Source organism: Notechis scutatus, chromosome 1 (assembly GCF_049901735.1).
Source record: "Notechis scutatus isolate UNSWTSFEM ecotype Mainland chromosome 1, rNotScu1.2, whole genome shotgun sequence".
Lineage (NCBI taxonomy): Eukaryota > Metazoa > Chordata > Lepidosauria > Squamata > Elapidae > Notechis > Notechis scutatus.
This window is the reverse complement of record NC_142009.1, coordinates 238879994-238900720: the sequence shown is the minus strand read 5'-3', so window position 1 is coordinate 238900720 and position 20727 is coordinate 238879994. Positions and strand designations below refer to the sequence as shown.

The window sequence follows — 20727 nt, the reverse complement described above, 5'->3', positions numbered from 1 at the left end:
AGATATGATAATTTAGCTTAGAAAAGGCTGAAGTTGAAATCATTAATGTTGAGTCACATTAAAAAAAGCATCAACGAGCTTCAGAATTCTAATAAACAGCATACCCCAAATGCTGAAAAGGTGTTGAAATTAGCTCTAGATCAGGGGTGTCAAACTTAAGGCCTGGGGGCTTGATCCGGCCTGTGGGGCCACCCTGGAAACAGCGAAGGACCAGTCCGTGATGTCTCTGCTAGCAAAAATAGAGCTTGCGAGGGCTCTGGGAGGCCCTTCCAAGCTCAGTTTTTGCTGGCAAAAGGTTACAAGAGGCAGTCGCAAGCAGAAACAGAACTCAGGAACCTGTTTTCGCTGGCAGAGTGCTCAGGCCAAGTTGAGCTGGCCACGCCCTCCCAAGGTCAAACACAACCCTGATATGGCTCTCAATGAAATCAAGTTTTGACACCCCTGCTCTAGATGATCAAGGTGACATTTTACCCACCTCGGAAGGATGGAAGGATGGGTCAACCTTGAGCCTGGTGGGATTTGAACTGTCAAATCAGCGGTGGAATTCAATTTTTTTACTACCAGTTCTGTCGGCGTGGCTTGATGGGCGTAGCAGGGGAAGGATACTGTAAAATCTTCAGTCAGAGATGGCATTTGCCAGTTCCGGTTTGAACTACTCAAAATTTCCACTACTGGTCTCCAGAACTGGTCAGAACCTGCTGAATACCACCTCTGTGTCAAATTGCAGGCAGCCGACAGCTAGTAGAAGTAGCCTGCAGTACTGCACTCTAACCACAACGCCACCAAGGCTCATAAGGATCACCCTTTATTCAGATATCAAAAACAAACCCATTAACTATTAGACATTTCCAAAAGAAATACTGGCTAATCCAGATAACCATTCAACATTATGAGAAATAAGAACTCATTATTTAACTATAATCAGATAAAGTAATTTCATATTTTTCCTTCTCCCTCCTAACCATTCTTATATCCCATAAGTAAAATTCTGAGTTTTGTTTTCCTGTAATATCTTTTTTTTCTCTTGAAATTCTTATCATCTTTCAAGTCTACTTATAGTTTCCATTAGAACTCCAACCAATCTCTTCTATTTCAATTTGAAAGAATAATCCACAATGTCTTTTTCAAGTTTTGAATGATTATCCAGTTGCATTTGTGAATGCAGTGAATCCACCTCAGTTGTCTCCAGTTAGAACTGAAGAAGCTTTTTGGATGAGAAAAGAAACATTTTCAAAGTTCATCTTCAGTGGTAATGTCTGGTTCCAATAACAGGCTTAAAAGTCCAAACACTTCATAGGCCCATAATCAAATATTCCCTTTAAAGTAGCCATCTTGTGGTCTGCTAATCAACCTTGAAGCTTTTGTTTTATGGTTGATACATAAACAAGGCAGTTTCCCATACAAGAGTTTCTTTCTGTTCATTCTTTGAAAGACAATTTTCTTTCTGTTGAAATATTTGGTTTGGTTCTCAGTGTTTTGGGAGGCAAACAAAGTTTGATGATGTTCTGATATTTCTAAATATTGCAATCCCAGAAATAATGAAAATCACCAAAGAGAAACATTTACCTGTACCTGAAGAAAGTCTCTAACTGAAGAATTATAACCCCCAAAGTACATTAGAAATCAGGAAAGTCAGTTGTAGTGCCTTTAAATTAAGACTTCAGTACAGCTATGAACTTGATGGAAGACCCTGCCTCTCTGTTGTTCAACTCATTTGCTGATCGGGGAAATGTCCATTTCCGTGACTTATTCATGAGAAAAGACAGTCTGGAGGATAGATGGGTTGATTTCAAATTCCCTCCTTAAGTTTGGTGGAAGAAAAAAAAAATGCTCCTTTGAGTAACTGGGGGCAAAGCAAACTGCAACACCATCTTGCTTCAGAGATGGTTAAAGCATCATTTTCCTAACTGGAAGCTGGATAGCTAAATTTAACTCCTGTCCACTTATATACTGGAGTCCCGTTGGTGGCTACATGGTGGCTTTTAAATTCTTCACAGCAAGGATATATTTATTTTTTTCAAATCTATGTCAGATATGTTCCCAACTTATCTTTTGTACCTTGTTCCTTAGTTGACTCAATAGATAAAGGATTATTAGTTCAATTTTTATATTCAATCATGCATCGATTATTACAAAGAAAAGTCATTCTAATGTTTTTTTTTATATTTTAAAAAGCTGTATTGAATACAAAAGATTAAAATATACAAATATGGAAAAGTAAAAAAATACAAAATTGTACAAATAAACATCACAACACATTCTATAATGAAACCAATCATGTTTTCCTCTAGTACAGTTTGATAGTGATTTAAATATTTCATAGAAGGTATTGAATGGCAGTTACTTCCTGTCCTTGTAAAATAACTATATTAATAATATATATTACATATTATAGATTAATACACTACATTATTACACATGGATAATAACTATGTATTTTTATAAATAAGTCACTTATATAGCTTAATCAAAACAAAAGAGGAATAGAAACTCATGTTCTATGATTTCCTATCCTTTAACATATATATAGTAGTATATTTCTTAAAGTCCTTATTTCTCCTTATTTTATGCACTCTTTTTTAATGATCTATCCAATCGTACCATTTAACCCAAATCCAATAATATTCTGTGTCATCTTTTTCTTTGAATTTTAATGTAAGCCTCTCCATTTCAGCACATTCAAAAATTTTCTGAATAGTAAAATATATAGGTGGTAAATTGGGCATTTTCCAGTAGTATGCCAGTGAAATTTGTGGCGCTGTTAAGATATGAATAATCAAACACCTTACTTTAAATGAATAGTCCCCTTTAATTATACCCAGAAGAAATAATTCAGGTTTCCACTCCAATCCACCTTGGATGATTTCCCCTATCCATGATTTAATCCTAATCCAAATTTTTTTGACTTCTGGACATGTCCACCAGAGATGGAAGAAGGTACCATGATTTTCCTTACATTTCCAACAGATCGGATTTTCTGTTGGATACATTTTTGCCAATCATTCTAATGTTTCAAGAGGATACCTAAACAAATCACTAGTAAAGGATCTCATTTTTATAAAAGAGCAAAAACCAGATTTTGAAGATTTTTTAAAAATAATACAGTCTGCAAATATAATGATCATTGGATACAGTGTTTGTGATTACATTATTGCATATTCTTCACAGAGAAAAATATTTGAAAAATATTGAATTTCTGAGTACATATGCAAGATAACTTTTCTTGCCTTTATGTACTTTATATAAAATATTCATGCAAAAAAAAAAAAAAGAGAGATATTGGGAACAGGAGAATGGTCTATCATCTGAAACAACCACAAAGAGCTATTAAAGTGCTCAGGTGGAACATATGATATAATATTTTTTTATATTTAACTTTATAATACTGAATTAAGAATGAAAAAAAAAAATAACATGCTTCTCTTGAGGATTCAGTATGATCAAATTATTTAGCTTTATCTACTGGAGAAGTTATTCATACTATTAAATGTATGAAAACAGAAAAAATCCCTAAGGTCCTGATAGTGGAATCAGATTGATACTATTTTTCATGTCTATAGTTGGATGCTTATGATGATTTTTGGAACTGATAATTTTCAGTAATCTTTAGCATAATTATATAACTGTGATTTTGAAGATCGGTAAAGATTTTGTGGTGACGTCCAGAACTGAGATGGTAGATAGCTTACTTTTAAGCATCTGACTGAATTTTATTTTGCATAAATATATGTTTGTGTCACTAGCCTAGAGGTGAAGAGTCTTGCCTCCCACTCGGAAGGTTGAGAGTTCAATTCTAGGCAGCGACAGATGTTTCTGTACCAGGATTCAAAGAAAAAATATCTGCTGTGAACATCACACAGGTGTCAGGAGGGGCATCTGGCAAGTACACGCTTAGCTCCACTCAGTCACCCACCCTGAAGCAAGGAATTACAGGGTCGTAAAAAGGAAAAAAAATGTTTGTGTCATTAATACACTTAAATATAAACACACACACACACACAATACCATTTTAAGTTAAAATGCTCCTCTCTCCACCTAGCTTTTTTATTTTACATTTTAGAGAGGATAATTTAATTCGAGGAAAGAGAAAGAGGAAGAAAAAAAGCAAAAGGCAATAGTAAGATTCAGAAGAACATGAATTTATAAATAAGAGATATCTGAAAATATCAAATTAACACTAAGAATTAACCTCGTTAATTGCCTACCTCATCTTTGAACATATTAATAAGATTGTAAAAAAAAATACTAGTCCTATTTAGATGTGCAATCGTACAATTAAAATTATTCATAGCAGAAACTGCTCTTTCATCAGTTATGATACGTGTCTTTAGAAATCAGCATATTAGATGAATGTAAAGTTGTAATTTAATTGTACACCACCCAGAGTTGCTCTGTGAATGAGATGGGTGATCTCTAAATTTGATACATAAAAGAGATAAATAAAAATTTAAGGAAAGGGAACTCAAGAGTGAAATTTCCTCTAGACACGTTTCCAATGCATAGAGATAGGGAGGGTTTGAGGATTATGAAAAAGTGAAGTGGAACTCTGAGAACAGGGCTGCTGGGTCCCCCCGTGGAAATTCAAATTTCATAGCTTGATTAAACTGACTATTGATATTGGAAAGAGATTTAACAATATTTGGATGGAAATATTGGTTTATTACTTATCATGGATAATACCATCTCAGGTTGTATGATTTTTTAAAGTTATTTTTAAAATGGATACATTAATGCAAAAAGAGATGGAGCCTTCACACCAAAACATATATAAAATATATTCACTTAATTTCTATTAATTTGTCTAGGCTTGTCCACAAATAATTGGCACATTATCTAGACATATTAAGATACAATATCCAATCATCTAAACCATTAAACAAAACAGATACATTAAAGGATGCAGCCACAGACAAAGGAAGTACATTCATGTTAAAATTTCAATCATGGGTCCAATAATTCATTGAAACATCCTGTTGGTAAAGCAAAAATAATACTAAACTCCAAAGTGGCCACGGATATAAAGGCCTCAATGGCTGAAATAAAAATACAGTTCATTATTTTTTACAACTGCTATTATGTTTACTGCAGGGTGCTATCTAATTGAACTCATTAATTCAGCAATTATATCGGAGAGGGGAAAAGAGCCAGGGTTTGAGTTGCATTCAAACTGCCTACTAAGATTCCTTGACTTCTATCCAGCATCTTTAAAATGAGAAGTGCAAGAAAAGGAATTACATACATGTTTCACATACTGATAAAAAAAAATCCCCAAGACAAAGGAAATGAAAGAGAGAAGACCATGTTTAAAAAAATAATCAAGAGACCACTTATATTGGGAAAAAATGGTTTATTTTCTACCATTTTCAATATTTTCCTACTTTTCTATTCCACTACTATTCATTGACAAGTTAAAGATGACATTTTGTATGTAAATACAATAATTGCCAATAATCCATCTGCTATGGATGCTGTAGGAACCCCCATTCCTCTCAGATAATTATTTGCAGGTAAAAATTTCAAAAGGGCATTTAGATACAAAGCTAGTTTGGAACATCTTAATTAAATGTACACCAGGAATAACTTCTCATATTCTTGATGTGTTAGCATTAAATATTTGTAATCAGCTACTTTTATTTAAACAGTAACTTACATACTCCATCATCTCAATAAGTACTATCAAGGTATACATTCTGATAGGTCCCAACTCAAGTGGCATTTTCTTGGCAAAAATCAAGAAACTAAAATGCATATGAGGGATCTGCATCAGTTCCAAATCCAATCTGGATCTTTGTGTTCCTACATTATCACTAGCTAAACTATTTAATTGGTGAACTGAGCTGATATATTTGAAATAACATTGAAGCATTTAATTAAAGTGATTTGTTTCTGAAGAGCTTGTTGATAACCTTTTCCCATTTCTGATCTTCAGGTTTTTCGAGGGAAGGATGATTCAAAGCCTTTTCAGATCTACCTCATACAAACCCTTGAAACTTGTTGGTTTGGAGAGTTTTTTAAAGCATATGATTGTACAGATACATGCAACATGAAGAAACGCCGCGGCTGTAGAGAGGTTTGAAAACAACTGATTTTATTTGCCTTTTACATGGGAAGAGAATGAGGGGATTAGTGTTACTACAGACCCTGTAATACCTCAGGGAAGAGTTGTGATGCCAGCAGGAGTGAAATTGGTGGTGATATCAATTAATTATGAACATGAATAATGGGTGAAGTTAAAGCGTTGCTTAAAATGTTTGAGGTTATGAGAAACGCTGGATATAATGATCAACCACTGTCTTTTTTATGAATTGATTTTTAACCACCGTATAGTAGACTTAGATATGATTCAGAAGATTACAAGTTGAATAGCATAATGGATATGTTTTTTCATTGTTATTATAATACACACCTCACTAATAGTTCACTTTGGGGTCACAAATAATTTTCTAACAATCAGATAGACAAGTGATCTTACCTCTTTCTTTGAACTATTGCAGTTAGTTTACTAAAAATATTCTTTGAAACATCAGAATTTCTAAAGTTTATGTTACCTATTTCCATATTTTATTGTAGTTTGCTATAAGCTACTGTAGGTAATTTAATTTGTTAGAAATGTGGGATGTACAATACCTTATATTGCTGCAATTTTTCTGTCAAATTCATTGAAATCAAACTAGCAGTGATATCTATAACACTAAAATAATTACTTACTCTGGGGAAGATTCTGGAGTTAAATTGGACATCTCTTCTGGCGTAGGTACTATATATATCCAGACACAGACAAATAGAAAAGAAAAGAAGGAAATAAAGTCTCCTTTACTCCATGAATATTACTCAAGCATTTGTGACTATCTTAATTTCTAATAATCTATGCTTTAAATTCATCCCAATGCTGCATTTAAATATAACTAACTTGAATAATTAACTTAGTTCTTATAAATTATATATTGGTGCTGACTTCCTCATGTAGCTCAAATATTTATGTTGACTGTATTATGTACAAGAGGCTCTAATATGCAGACCACTAAAATTTAGTGCATGATACATATGGCAAGAGCATCCTGATTACAGGTAGTCCTTGATTTACTACCACAATTGAGCCCAAAATTTATGTTGCTAAGTGAGAAATTTGTTAAGTGAGTTTTGCCCCATTTTACAATTTTTCTTTTCACATTTGTTAACTGAATCACTACAGTTGTTGAATTAGTAACACAACTGTTAAGTGAATCCGGTTTCCCCATGGACTTTGTTTGGCATAAGGTTGCAAAAGCTGATCACATGACCCCGGGACGCTGCAACCGTCGTAAGTATGAACCAGTTGTCAAGCATCCCAATATAAATCACATGACCCTGGAGATGCTGCAATGGTCGTAAGTGTGAAATATGGTCAAACGTAACTCACTTTTTTCAGTGATGTTATAACTTTGAATAGTCACTAAATGAACTGTTGTAAGTCAAGGACTACCTGTACTTGTTAGAAATTGTATATTATTCCTGCTTTCCCTTGAAACCGAAGTAATCTCAAAACAGACAATATTTCAGTGCGGAACAAGCAAAGATAGAAATGAGCCAGTGCGGAATTCTCTATGCACTTATTTATTTAAACCAGTATTAGATTTGAAAATAGGGGAATCTTCATTGATAGGACATGCTTTTCCTATTTACCCTAGAAAAACAACAGTTGTGTCCTTTCATAAATTAAAGCAACCCTGGGGCCCTGGCAGATTTGTCCAGTACTTTATCTAAAGATTAGTGCATCTCTGCTCATGTGACACAAAAGAAAACTGAAAAATGGACTTTCCATTACCTTGTATGGTTCACAGGAAATTATTATTAGCATCTTTAAATAACAATGTTTTTACTGGGAATACTGTAGGTTTGAGTCATTTAGCAAAATTATTTGAAATTGCCAGTGATTTTTCAGACCACAATGGCATCATGATTAACATGCATCAACTGAATCATGAATCACACAAACAATTATGGATCGTTTACCTTTGTTCCAAAAAGGATATGCCATACTGGGTCAATGTGCAATGAATGCTATATGAATTCTACTACGTGCAAAAATATATTAGTCAGGTTGGAGTTTTATTCTGCTTCGTTTAGGACTTTTATGTAGGGTAATAATTCTTCACTTAATTATGATCCTTCTGTGCCATATAAGGACTATGCTTGTTCAATTATATGTTTCTCCTGAATTTCATTACCTTAAGAATTAAGAAAACCTCCAAGCATTAGTAAACTTGTTTTAAAAAGCAGTGTTTCACCATATTCAACAGTGTTCACTGTTCACAAACACAACCATTTCAGTCTGGGGTTTTTGAGGGGATTTTTCAGTGCAATTGGTTACTTTTTGTTGTTGTTACATAAGACCAGTCTCTACAAGATTCTTAAATGGAAGAAAACTAAATGTAAAAGAAATATAATAAGCTTCTGAGTTTGGCCAGAATGTCTTTTCCATCATTCCAAATCTCTTTCTCTAAAGGGCATTTTGAATTCTTCATGAATTGTGGTATTATCATATAATGTAAATTAAAATGTTCATCTTTTTCAACAACATTCATTGACTGACTTCAATTTGCTTATGTCTAGGAATACAACTCAGTTATTGATTTTTGAAGTCTTTAGTCTGTGATTGAGAAAAATCAGTCTAAGACATAACTAAATGAATCCCATTTTGCTAAAATTTTCCTATTTTACAAAAAGCCATTTATTAAGTAAGCACTGTAATATTAAGCATTTGTAATATTAAAATAATTTGGTACATAATCTTTTATATATTTATACAGGGACAAAAAGCTTAAAATACAATTTCCATATAATTCATTTAGATATCTTAAGATATCTTAAGATGATAATGCAAGTGAACTGCAACTTGCATATTTTGGAAAAAGAAGCCCAACAGCACATGATTGTCATCAGTCTATTGTTAGTTCCAGCTTTTCAGTTGGATCTATTCTCTTTCAAGCATTACAACTGAACTATAATGTACAAGTATCAAACCCAGGTTACACTTTTGTTTTTTTGTTTTTTGTTTGTTTTTAAAAGGTTGATTTTTCATTCTCAGGGTCATAAAAAAATCAGAAATTGAGTACTTATGGTTATTAGGACATATTTGAAAAACCACAGGAAGGTCATTATTTGAATAACAACAGACATGGCATAGCCAAGTTGTAATAAGGGAACTTTCATTTTTCCTGTCCATGTTTCATATTATTGTCACATATTAACCAACCCTTCTTTACATTCCTTTGTATTTTCCTCGTCAATCTTAAATTGCCATGGTTTTGAAAGATTTGTACCTTGCAATTTCCTGCGATGAAAGCGAGGCGATCCCAGAAAGCTGTTCTTGATTGAGTTGAGCCGTGTTCTCCAGGGCATTCCTCCAATGCTGGGGCTGGATGGCGGCGTAGGGTTAGGTGTGCCTGCTGGGCTCTCCTTTGGCGTATGAACAGGTGTCCCCTTGGGGGTAGGGAGGGGACTGCCCCTTGGAGAGGGGTGAGGGGTAACCTGTATGATGGGGATAGATTTGGTGCTTGGGTCAGTACTGGAAGGGAGCAACCTAATCGGAGACATAGGGTTGGTCGGCACCGTAGAAACAACCAGTTGTGGGTTACACCCAGAAACAGGTGGATGACCCTGAGTATTTTGTGCAGGGTTATTCTGGGATGGAGGGACAATAATATTATTAGAAGGGAGTGGGTTAGATTTGGTAGACTGAAGTGGTTTTTCAGCCAATTTGTTCTTGGAAGGCAAAGTTTGTGTCCTTGGGTTGGGTTGAAGTGCTGGCTTTGGTTGCAGAACATGTCCAGGTCTGGAAGTGTTCCTACAAGCATCAGAGTCCAGGGAGGGTTGGGGGCGGGGAGTGACGGGGAGATCAGGAATCTGAGGGGGGATGAAAAATTTTCTGAGAGGCTACAAGACACATACAGAGTGAGTATCCATGCACATCAAGAAAAGCAACACATACGTACACACGCATCCCATGGGTGAATGGAGAAAAAAAGCCCATTTCAGTTGCAATTGTGTGCATTACAAAGAGATATGAGTTATGGTGATGAGGGTAAAGGAGGTGGGGTTAAGGGTTTGCAAAGAAACAAAACACAAACACAAACAAAAAACATGCAGTTAGCTGGGAACACAGCATAATAAAAAAACAGCAGTAGCGGTAGTGAAAACAATTTTGTCACAAGCTTTATTATATTAACCAACCATGTGTCAGCAAAGAAAAATCACATAGCAAAAACAAATATGGAGGAAAACAAACTAAAAATAACAGGTCAGGGAGAACCAGGGAAGCTGTGCAGAGAAAAACTACCATAGTGGCAAATAGCTGTAGCTCGGGTGTAGGATGAGGGTGAAGATTCATTCTCAGAGCTTGTGGGCTGGTTTCCAAACGTTTCATTACCAGACTAGGTAACATCTTCAGTGGAGTTTAGGGGATGTCAGTGTCAGTGGTGTTCTGTTTATAAGGGAACACTGACACTGACATTCCCTAAACTCTGCTGAAGATGTTATCTAGCCTGGTAATGAAACATTTGGAAACCAACCCACAAGCTCTGAGAACGAATCTTCACCCTCAAAAACTACCATATCCCTGAGCTGGTCTGTATTTCACAGGGAAAGAAGGACAAGGTTGAAGGGAGGTGAGGACGGGGAAGGAGGACCATTCAAACCACAGCAACAACCAGCTTGTAGGTATATAGGCTGAGTTTGCCCTCTCCCAGATTAAAATGTCTACTACAACCAAACACAGCAGGGAAATGCAGATAAACAATAATATGTGTGCGACAGGTAGTCATAAAGGCCCATAAATTACTACATTTATTATTTCTCCCCATTTCTTTCAAAGGGACACCACTGTGTGTGTGTGTGTGTGTGTGCGTGCGCGCATGCGCGCATAAGCAAAAGAGAAGTATTCTTGCAGATCCTTTCCCTTCCTCCTTGACCATCTATCCAGAGAAAATAGTTTTGTTTTCTATATCAGGCTTTTCAATAGAAATTCTTCAGAGAAACATGGTGTTTAATTATGAATCCCCGCAAAGATCAACAAATTTAATTTACTACATTTAATTTACTGTGCTTCAGTCATTATTATGAATTGGCATAAAGCAAAAGGGACATTTTAAGATCAGGTCTTACCCAGAATCTGAAAATCTGGTCCAAGACTAGACCACACATTTCTATATTAAATTAAATGGGATTGCTCTTTCAAATTGCATGTGCAATGGGAGGTTTCAGAACCAAAATTTCAGGGATTAACTGTGAATCAGAAAGATGGCAAAAGCAAGAAAGCACTGTAATACAACAGAAGCTCTCAAATATTGTTCAATATCAAGTGCATTACAGCTTCATGCTCTAGGAACTTCTCTCTTTTTTCTATCCTACTCATTAAGTTCTCCAAAATGATGTATCTGTTTCATTGATCTGGGACCATACATATTGTTCAAAAAAATTGTAACAAAAAAGTGGCTAATTTATAACTTATCATCAAACAAGAATAATCTACATACGACCATCCAATTTTCCATTAACCTCGAGTCCATAATTGCTTTTCTCTAATGGTTTTGTAATACTTGAGAAGACAACTGCTGCTGATTAAGAAGGATGTCCTTGGCTTGCTAAATGATGAAAAAGGGCAAGGTAGCTTTGCAAGAGAGAATCCGCATTTCTCTCTTGGGACATTCTACACTCTTCACTTATACAGCCTCTTATTCTTCCTATATCATTCTTCTTTAATGTTACAGTTACTTTCATTTTCACACTAACAATTTCCTAATCCAACTTTGTATGATTCCTGTGCTGACTAGATTTCATTGTTTTTCAAAAACTGTTCAGCTGTGCTTTTCAGTCCCAAAGTAGCTCTAATTTTTATGGTTCAGTGCCTCGTGCTGAATTTGCAATGAGTAGCAGATGTTCTTCGCATCATGCCATAATCTCTCCAACAGTATTTTATAACTGCCACCATGCTAGGAAATAAAGCTAGGTAGCAACAATATAAGTAGGAGTGAGGCAGGCACAAATTAAACAATGTAATGCTAAACAATGCACGAACAAAAGATTTTTCACACAAGAATGTATATGTAAAAAATAATTACATTTTGGCTCTTTTTATCTCTCTGATCATAATATATACAACATACTATATGTACAAATAGTGCAACTTTTTTCTCACTGTAAGTTTCCTGGCTGACAAACGCACCCCTGAAACTATGGAAAATGTTATTAAACTTTCCCTAACTCAAATGAAGATTATTAAAATTATGACCTCCAAACAATTTCACTTACCCTTGGACTACTGAGAGGGCTGGTGGACAGGCCAGAGGAAGCTCCACTGATTGAACGAGACCTAAGTGGACACAAAGTCAAAATAAAATCCTGAGAAATCCCTGTTAAAAACACATTACACACGGCAGCTATTGCTATATTTAATCTCCATAAGTTCATGCCTCTATAAAGAAACCTCATATAGATCTGGCATATGCTTTTCAAAGAGTACTTATCCACAAAGGAAGACAACTTTATTTTGATTGAAGATCTGCATAAAATGACATAAAAGTTCAGAGAGATGAATAGAATTCTTGTGCTACTACTAAGCTATCTAAATGATAAAATATGCTCCATAAAATATAAGAATGTAAAATCACTAATAATGTGGTTTGACCATAGTCTAATATTAATCAGAAATTCTGTATCAATTTAAGTTTTAATAAAGAAGAATAAAGAAATTACAACAGAAGGGCAGACAAAATATTTAACAGTGCTAAGTTTTTATAAGTAAAAATAGTGAATTATTTACTAAATGATACACCCACAAACTCCAGCTGAACAAAGCCCCAAATGTAGACATGTGTGATCTAAAGCCACTCAAAATCAAATAGGATAAGAATTAAATGGTGATTAGATAATAGTCAAAAGGCCAATCCACAAAGTTCGCCTTGCTAGTATTTAATGTTCTACTTTACATGCTACTGCATGTAGTTTACAAGAAGAAAAACTGGAACAATATTAAGATTCCTGAGAATATCATATACAGCCAAGAAAATAAATCAATGGATCATCTAACAAAATCAATCCAGAGTTCTCACTTGAGGCTCAAATGATCACACTCAAATTACCCTACTTCAGATATGTAAAGGAGGAGATGGATGTTAAAGTTATTTTCATTTAACAAAACAAAGTAATTAATAAAGAGAGGTCAAGGGAGCAGAAGATTTGAGGTTTGTGCATAGAAGCAGATCATGCATGCAAATTTAAAACAGTTATTTTATACACATGCATAGCCCATTTTTCAACCAAAGACTTATATTTATGTAGCTGTTTCTTCTGTGTGTAAAATTATTACAGAAACCGCTTATTTCCTACAACCTGGGACCCAAAGCTGGGGGAGAATTAGTCTCATAGGAAACATGCCTCTAAATCAAAATGCTTCTCTTCCGTAAAATGATCTTGCAGGGAAAAGAAAATCACCATATAGCAGCCAAATGTTCAAACAATTGTCTTAGTAACTTAAAGGACATATGCAAGGGGTTGTATTTGTGTGTTTGGGCCTCTCTCTCTGTGTAAAGTGATTTTATATAGGAGAAGGGAGGAGTAGTCCTTATCAATGCAGTGCTTTTATTTGAAATCCTTCTCTTCCCAAGGCATCAATTATTCTATAAACAGCCTGCAATGGTATGAAAGGAGGGCTCTTTTGACACATCATGAAACTTAAGGAAAAGTTTATACTAGCTGCTCACTGAGGCGAATGCTTTCAGGGGAACTTTAGGTTTCTCATGTGGACTGGATGAGGAAGAACCTACAGAGCCATCAGGGTGAATTATGTAATCATGAAAGATCTCTTGAAAGAAGGGAAAAAATTTGACCGGGAGATCAGTGCATCCAGTATACTACATTCTCTCCCATGTATATAAGCCTGGGAAACTGTGTGGGGAGGCAATATGAAATAGTGCTATGTACACACATCAAAAAATAATGGTTAAAATGATAAAAGATAACAGATAATCAGAGTTGGAAGGGACCTTGCAGGTCATCTAGTCCAACCCCCTGCCCAAGCGGGAGACACCATTTCTGACAAATGGCAGTCCAATCTCTTCTTGAAAGTCTCAAGTGATGGCGCTCCCACAACTTCTGAGGGCAAGCTGTTCCATTGGTTGATTGTTCTCACTGTCAGAAAGTTTCTCCTTATTTCCAGGTTAAATCTCTCCTAGTTCAGTTTCCATCCATTATTCCTTGTCTGGCCTACAGGTGCTTTAGAAAATAGTTTGACCCCTTCTTCCTCTCTGTGGCAGGCCCTCAAATATTGGAAGACCGCTATCATGTCTCCCCTGGTCCTTCTCTTTACTAGACTAGCCAAGCCCAGTTCCTGCAACCGTTCGTTGTATGTTTTAGCCTCCAGTCCCCTAATCATCCTGGTTGTTCTTCTCTGTACTTTTTCTAGAGTCTCAACATCTTTTTTATAATGTGGTGAGCAAAACTGAATGCAGTACTCTAGGTGTGGTCTTACTAAGGATTTATAGAGTGGTATTAGAACTTCCCTTGATCTTGATTGTATCCCTCTGTTAATACAATTTAGGATTGCAGTAGCTTTTTTGGCTGCTGCTGCACACTGCTGGCCCTTCAAGAGATAGGGATAGAGAAAGTTTGGAACAGACAGTCAATAAAATTATCGGGGGGTGGGGGATGGAGAAGAAAGATGAAAAAGAGACAGGCAAAATGTTTCTAAGTCTTCTAACATCTTCCAACCCTGTGAATCCAAATACATCATGATAAGAAAGAGAGAGGATGCAGGAGAAAAAAATCTCCGCCCCCCCCATGTGTGTCTGTTTCTGTATGTGCATATATGTGTGTGTGAGAGAGAGATTTCAAAATGGTCTTTTTTTGGGGGGGGGGGGCTTGCAAAATGAAAGCCTCCTCTTAAAGTATTCATAAAACTGTTCTGCCAAAATTTACAGCCTTGAAGTTATGGAAAGGAATGTATGCGTTGATATTTATCAGGCCCAATATTGTCTGCTCTTCCTTGCTGAATAAACAAAAAGTTATGTCAATTAATCTGTATTTAGCTACATATAAATGGTACATCACATCTTAATTGACTCAAAGCTTATTTATAAAATAACCTCTGAACTGATCCAGGAATAAAATTTCAGTTCAGTGCCTGAAAACAAATAGCTATAATGAAGAAAATATGGATTTTACTCTTCACTAGATGAATACAATCTATATTTTCTTCGTGTATATTTTTCTATGTACGACATAGCTGTAATGAAGAAAATATAGATTTTACTTTTCATCTAGTGCTATCTAACAATGACATTTATAATTTCAAATAGATTATGACTTTCTGCATGTTCTTTTCCCTTCAGACAGAATTAAGACCAGTTTTATTTAAACTGGGGTGAGACCTTTCTCATGAAAGTGGCCTAAAGCAACATTAGGATGAAAGAACACTGATGCTGTGAATTAATAAAAATCCTGCTTTTTCAACAACTCCACATGGTAATCTATTACCATGCTCAGTAATCACACTGGGTGAACAAAAGGAAGAACAAGACAGCAATCTAGTCTGAGAAAAGGGCCTTTCATCTATGCCAGACTGATATAATTATGGAAAAAGAAATAGCCATTTCTATGTAACCTTTCTAATCTCTGGTGGCCTTTAGGTTCATCAAAGATTAGTCTTTCTCAAATGATTTTGATCATTCACATTTCTTACAATTAATAGACACTTTTAATCTGTGGATGAAAACAAAAATGTTTGTCATTTTACACTTTTTACAACTTTTGCAAATCCTTTGGAGAACTTCCTTAAAAGTGAGTGAAACACCCCTACGAACAGGAGGCACCAAATGAACTTCATCTTCTCAAAGGCTCAGGGCAGCCCCTGTCCATTTTGTTTGCACAGGTGTCTTCATGCCCAAAAGATGTTTCTTCAGTTGGGGTTATACACAAACACCTTGATGCTTTGAGCATCATATTCAGAATGTTAATTATTACTGTTCAAAAGAGCCCTCCAAATGATTCACAGGTACAACCCGTATTATTTCTTCTAATACACTCTGGCAAACCATGCAGTGTGATATAAATATTTTATTAGTACAACTTTATGACAGAACTCCACCGTTGATAAATGTTATAATTAAAGCAACTCCTCTAAGGAGAGGTTTGTTAGAAATTAGAAATATATAAACTGTTGAATTCATTTGCCTGCTTCATCCATTTTGCAAAGCTCACCTGTTCACAATAAAATTATCTGAAAAAAATCTCCTGGTGCTGAAGCTTTTCTTACACCCTTCCGACTTCTAAAGCCTAATGCTTAGTATGAGGTAGCAAAATATCAGAATCTCAGTCTTTCCAAGATTTCTCCAGATTAATTGCATGCAGTTTGCTTGTAATGTTACTTTATCCTTTGAGAAACTTTAAACAGGAGCTAATAATCAAAACAGATCAATATTTATGTAATAAACAAGGCATTTCAGTATTTTTTTAACCATTCAGAAAGAAGGTGGGAAGATATTTCTTTCTGTCTTATTTATAAAAAAATGGAGGCTAGCATATTTTTGTCTCTATAGTTAGTCCTTGACTTAGACCACAATTGACCCCAAAATTTCCGTTGCTAAGCAAGAAAGGTGTTAAGTAAGTTGTGCCCCATTTTATGACTTTTTTTGCAACAGCTGTAAAGTGAATGACTGCAGTTGTTAAGTGGATCGTACAGCTGTTAAGTAAATCTGGCTTTCCCCTTTGACTTTCCTTGTAAGAAGCCATTTGGGAAGGTTACAAATGACAATCACGTGACTCTGGAACAGTGTAACAATCATAAATACATGTCAGTTGCCAAGCAACAGAATTCTGATCACGTGACCACGGGGATGCTACAACGGTCGTAAGTGTGAAAACTCTTCATGTCACTTTTTTTAGTGCTGTTGTAATTTTGAATGGTCACTATGATTGTAAGTCGAGGACTACCTGAACTGCACTTTGCCTTTCCAATAGAAAGTGGTATAATTTATGCAAAGAGAAATATTATTATTATTTTAAATGTCATTGCTTGTTGTGTATTTCTATGTCAGAAAAATGAACACTTTTAAAAAATTTTTTACTTCTGTCATGTAGTATTAAAAGCAAAAATGCCAGAGCAAATGATAGTCATCCCATTCTAACAGCTTAAAGAAACAGATAAAATCTGTGCTGACTTGGAAGCATTGCCATCCCTTCTACCTGTAAACAATTTCCAATGCACATTAAAGCTATCCCATTTCTTGCACTTACAGAGAAAGTGACCTGCACACTTGCAGAAGGCACTTTCAGGCAAATGTTGCTCAGCTTCAGCCAGTAAACAGTTGAACAAAGAGGATATGCCAGTCAAACTGCCCTCACCCTCTGCCTATAGCTTGCCAACAGCTGAGTTTATTGTTCTCTGAAACAGTTCTAAAACCCCATCAATAAACAAACAATAATTCCCCTTCTTTCACAGAGAAGAAGAAAAATTTCTAGCTGAAATCACCACCACTGCCACCGCCACCATTTATTAATTGGTTCACATTTTGAGGTGATGTGTGAATAGTGCCCAAAGAGAAGGAACTGGTGTGATGGACTACAATGAAGTGGCAGTTTCCCAGGAAAGAGAAGGGTGGAGGGAGAGATGAGGCAGCCCAACCCAGAGATTGATAAAAGACAGAGTAAAAGAGTAAGAATAGCCATTTCCCAGGCTATATCCATTAGGGTGAGAGCATAAGGGTTTAGTCAGGCAAGATTCTGTCTCTTGTGTGCAAGCAAATGAAGAACTGAACTCTGAATGAATCATTCTGCATCATTCTTGGGCTTAGCCTGACTGGCGTGGACTTTGGGTGTTTTTCATGCTCATTTAAGTAAAGGCTAAGAAGATGAAATCAGATGAGGATAGGATTCTCTCCAGCTTATCACAGGATCTCAATTTCTTACATACGTGCCACAGGTATCAGAAGTTTCAGGATTAAACAAATATAAAGCAACTGTTTATTGTTGCTTTCCTCTTTTTTCTTCAGGAAGAGCTTAGATAATGGAAGCCCTATAAATAGGTAACAGTGAAAGTGAAAAGACAGAATTTGTAACCACAGTGTAAGTAGGGGAGTGAAAATCCTTCCCTCCCTTGCTTAACTTGCAATCCTATTGGGAAGCCAGAAGACACAGCCTCTCTTCCTTAGTCCTCTGGTTTAAGCTCCAATTGCAGGTAATTCTGCATCACTACCAATTCAATTCTCTAGTCCCACAAAACAAATATAAAGTTGGCCAACATTTATGTCCATTGATAATAACCAAAAGATGAGGCAATTTCTTTTTCTCAATCAGTACCTTGCCTCTTCATGGCTTAAATTGATTAAGGTGCTCATTTCATGGGAATTTTTTTTTAAATGCAGTTGCCACAAAGAGGAGTTGCAAATCCACAAGTTGCACTGTCCCTGAACTACAATTAGCGGAGTAGTTAAACTGTAGAAGGAAGTTAGGGAAGAGGAGGGCTTCAGCCTAGGAACAAGGAGGGTCTCACTGAGAAACTGCCTACTCTGAAGTACTTTATCAGTTCTAACAGGACAGTGCTTTGACACACCACAGTTATTATGATATGGGGCACAGGAGGAAGACCCACAGCCTAGGCAATAGAGGCAGCTCAGTCCACAAGTGGGAGGAAAACATAGGAAGCATTTTAGAAAGGACCCTTCCTAATTTTCCAGAAACTAAAGAGAGGATGGGAAAAATATTTTCATCTTGCAAGATTCTGTTTCATGTAACTTTACAATAAAAATAGTGTTGATTCACTTGGTTGTACTTCCTATCTGGACGACCTCAAAGGACCAACAATCTCTTACTGGGAAAACAAATTCACTTGGCCATTAAACAGAAACAACAATGTAAGACTACACAGGTGTGGAGCTGATTTTATAGAGGAACAAGGCTGTATCTGGAGGTGCCCAGTAATAACCCCTGCTTAGGTATGACTTAAAATTGAAAGATGGGAAGGAGCTGCATCTATCTATGTTGGCACCAAATCTTCCAGTTGGTGTTGACTACTGTTATATTACTGCTTCTCACTCTCAAATTATACTTGCCTCATAACTCTAGTCTAGATAACGTAGATGAGCAAGTGTTGGAGAGTCAGCAAAAATGAAGTTTGGGGAAAGAGAATAAGTATGAAGGAGGAAAAGATCCAAAGCAAAGGAGAGACTGCTGACTAGTAATGGCAGTTTATTTCTGACTGCTGCTGATAGACTCCCCACTCCAAGAAAGCAACTAGAGCATTGCCTTCTATTAAATTTAACCAAGGCAGGTTCAGGACATATAAAAGAAAGCCTCTTTCCAAAGTTGAGTTCATTGAATAAGTGAACAGAGAAAGGAAACTGGAGTTTGGTTGGGGAAATCATCACAGAGAAGCTTGTAAACTCCCCTCCCACTATCACTTTCATAATTTTTGAGAAGTCAATAGCAGTGTGAACAATTCAGGTGCTTTGTAAGGGTGCTTTGCATGGATGTGTATGACATTCCACAGGAATTGAGAAGTTTTCATTTCTTTCTTCTTTGTTCATCTGAGAAGCATGGGAAGAACTGCTGTTGGGACCTATAGAAGACATGTCATAGCTGTTTCATTTGATAAAACACCAAGTCTTACATATGATGACCCTCCTGAAAGAGAAGATGAGAGTTCTGGAGCTAGAAGTAAACCTGTTCATCTCTGATGTCCTATTTATCAGGGAAAATGGACTGAATACAAGAAACATTTGGAGAGAGACTATATAGTATATCAAGAAGTCTTCCAGAAGATAAGAAGAGGGGAAAGGTGGAGGAGACAGAGAAATGAAGGAACAAGATTAAAAAGGACCAAATATGTCAAGGAGAGCTTTTTCTTTGGAGCTTCAAGAATAGATTCCACAATTATTCTTTTGCAAAACAAAGCAAAAACAAAAAAGTAAATGCAAACCTAAATTGCATCATTAGAAACATAGTCTCAAGGTCAAGAAAACTCAGAGTTTCTCTGTATTCTGCCTTAATCATACTGCAATTAGAACATTGCATCTAATTCTGGGCAGTATATTTTAGACGTACACTGACCAATAAGCCCATGCTCTGAGGAAAGCAATAAAAAACAAGGAATATGAAAGAAAACACCTATGATTAACTGTTATGTTTAGCCTAGAGAAGATGTGATAATTCTCCAACCATCTAAAGGGCTATTATGTAGAAAGCAGTGATGTTCCAGAAGATAAGAATCAATGGGTTTAATTACACAGAAACAGGTTTTGATTGGACCTCAGAAAGAATTTTTAATGGTAGGAGCTGTTCAACAATGAAACACTGCATTATGAGGTGATGAAATATACGAAGAGAGGCTGATAATCATTTGTTGAGGATGATACAGTAGTATATTCCTTTAGTGGGCAAAGAATTGGACAAGATGATCTTCAAGATTATTTCTAATCCTTACTTATATGATTCTGTGAAAAGGGACTATACTGTTCTGCTAAATAAGATGACTTATAAATAATACTTTTCTGCTCTTTCCAGACCTCAGTTGCCTTCTTCCAACTGGCACTAGCTTGTACAAGTTCTGGTAGTAGTGCAGTAATGCAGGCAAACTCTGTCCACAGCCTGGAGTTCTATCTTGACTGGTTCAAGGTTGACTCAGCCTTCCATCCTTCCGAGATTGGTGAAATAAGAACCCAGACTGTTGGGGGCAATATGCAAATAATGCCTACATTG

The 20727-nt window shown here is 36.1% G+C and overlaps 1 protein-coding gene across 16 annotated transcripts in view; it reads right to left on the bottom strand.

Moving 5' to 3' along the window:
- The window catches only part of BRSK2 (BR serine/threonine kinase 2), a 466168-nt gene that overhangs the window by 40623 nt on the left and 404818 nt on the right, over window positions 1-20727 (bottom strand). For 11 of the 16 annotated variants that reach the window (XM_087950842.1, XM_087950844.1, XM_087950851.1 and 8 more), the window contains 3 exons: window positions 12289-12349; window positions 9303-9915; window positions 6709-6757 (listed from right to left, as the gene is read on the bottom strand). In XM_087950842.1, the coding sequence (XP_087806968.1) occupies window positions 6709-6757; window positions 9303-9915; window positions 12289-12349 (723 nt within the window). The remainder of the gene's footprint in view (window positions 1-6708; window positions 6758-9302; window positions 9916-12288; window positions 12350-20727) is intronic. The other 5 variants (XM_087950853.1, XM_087950855.1, XM_087950854.1 and 2 more) reach the window with 1 other exon arrangement.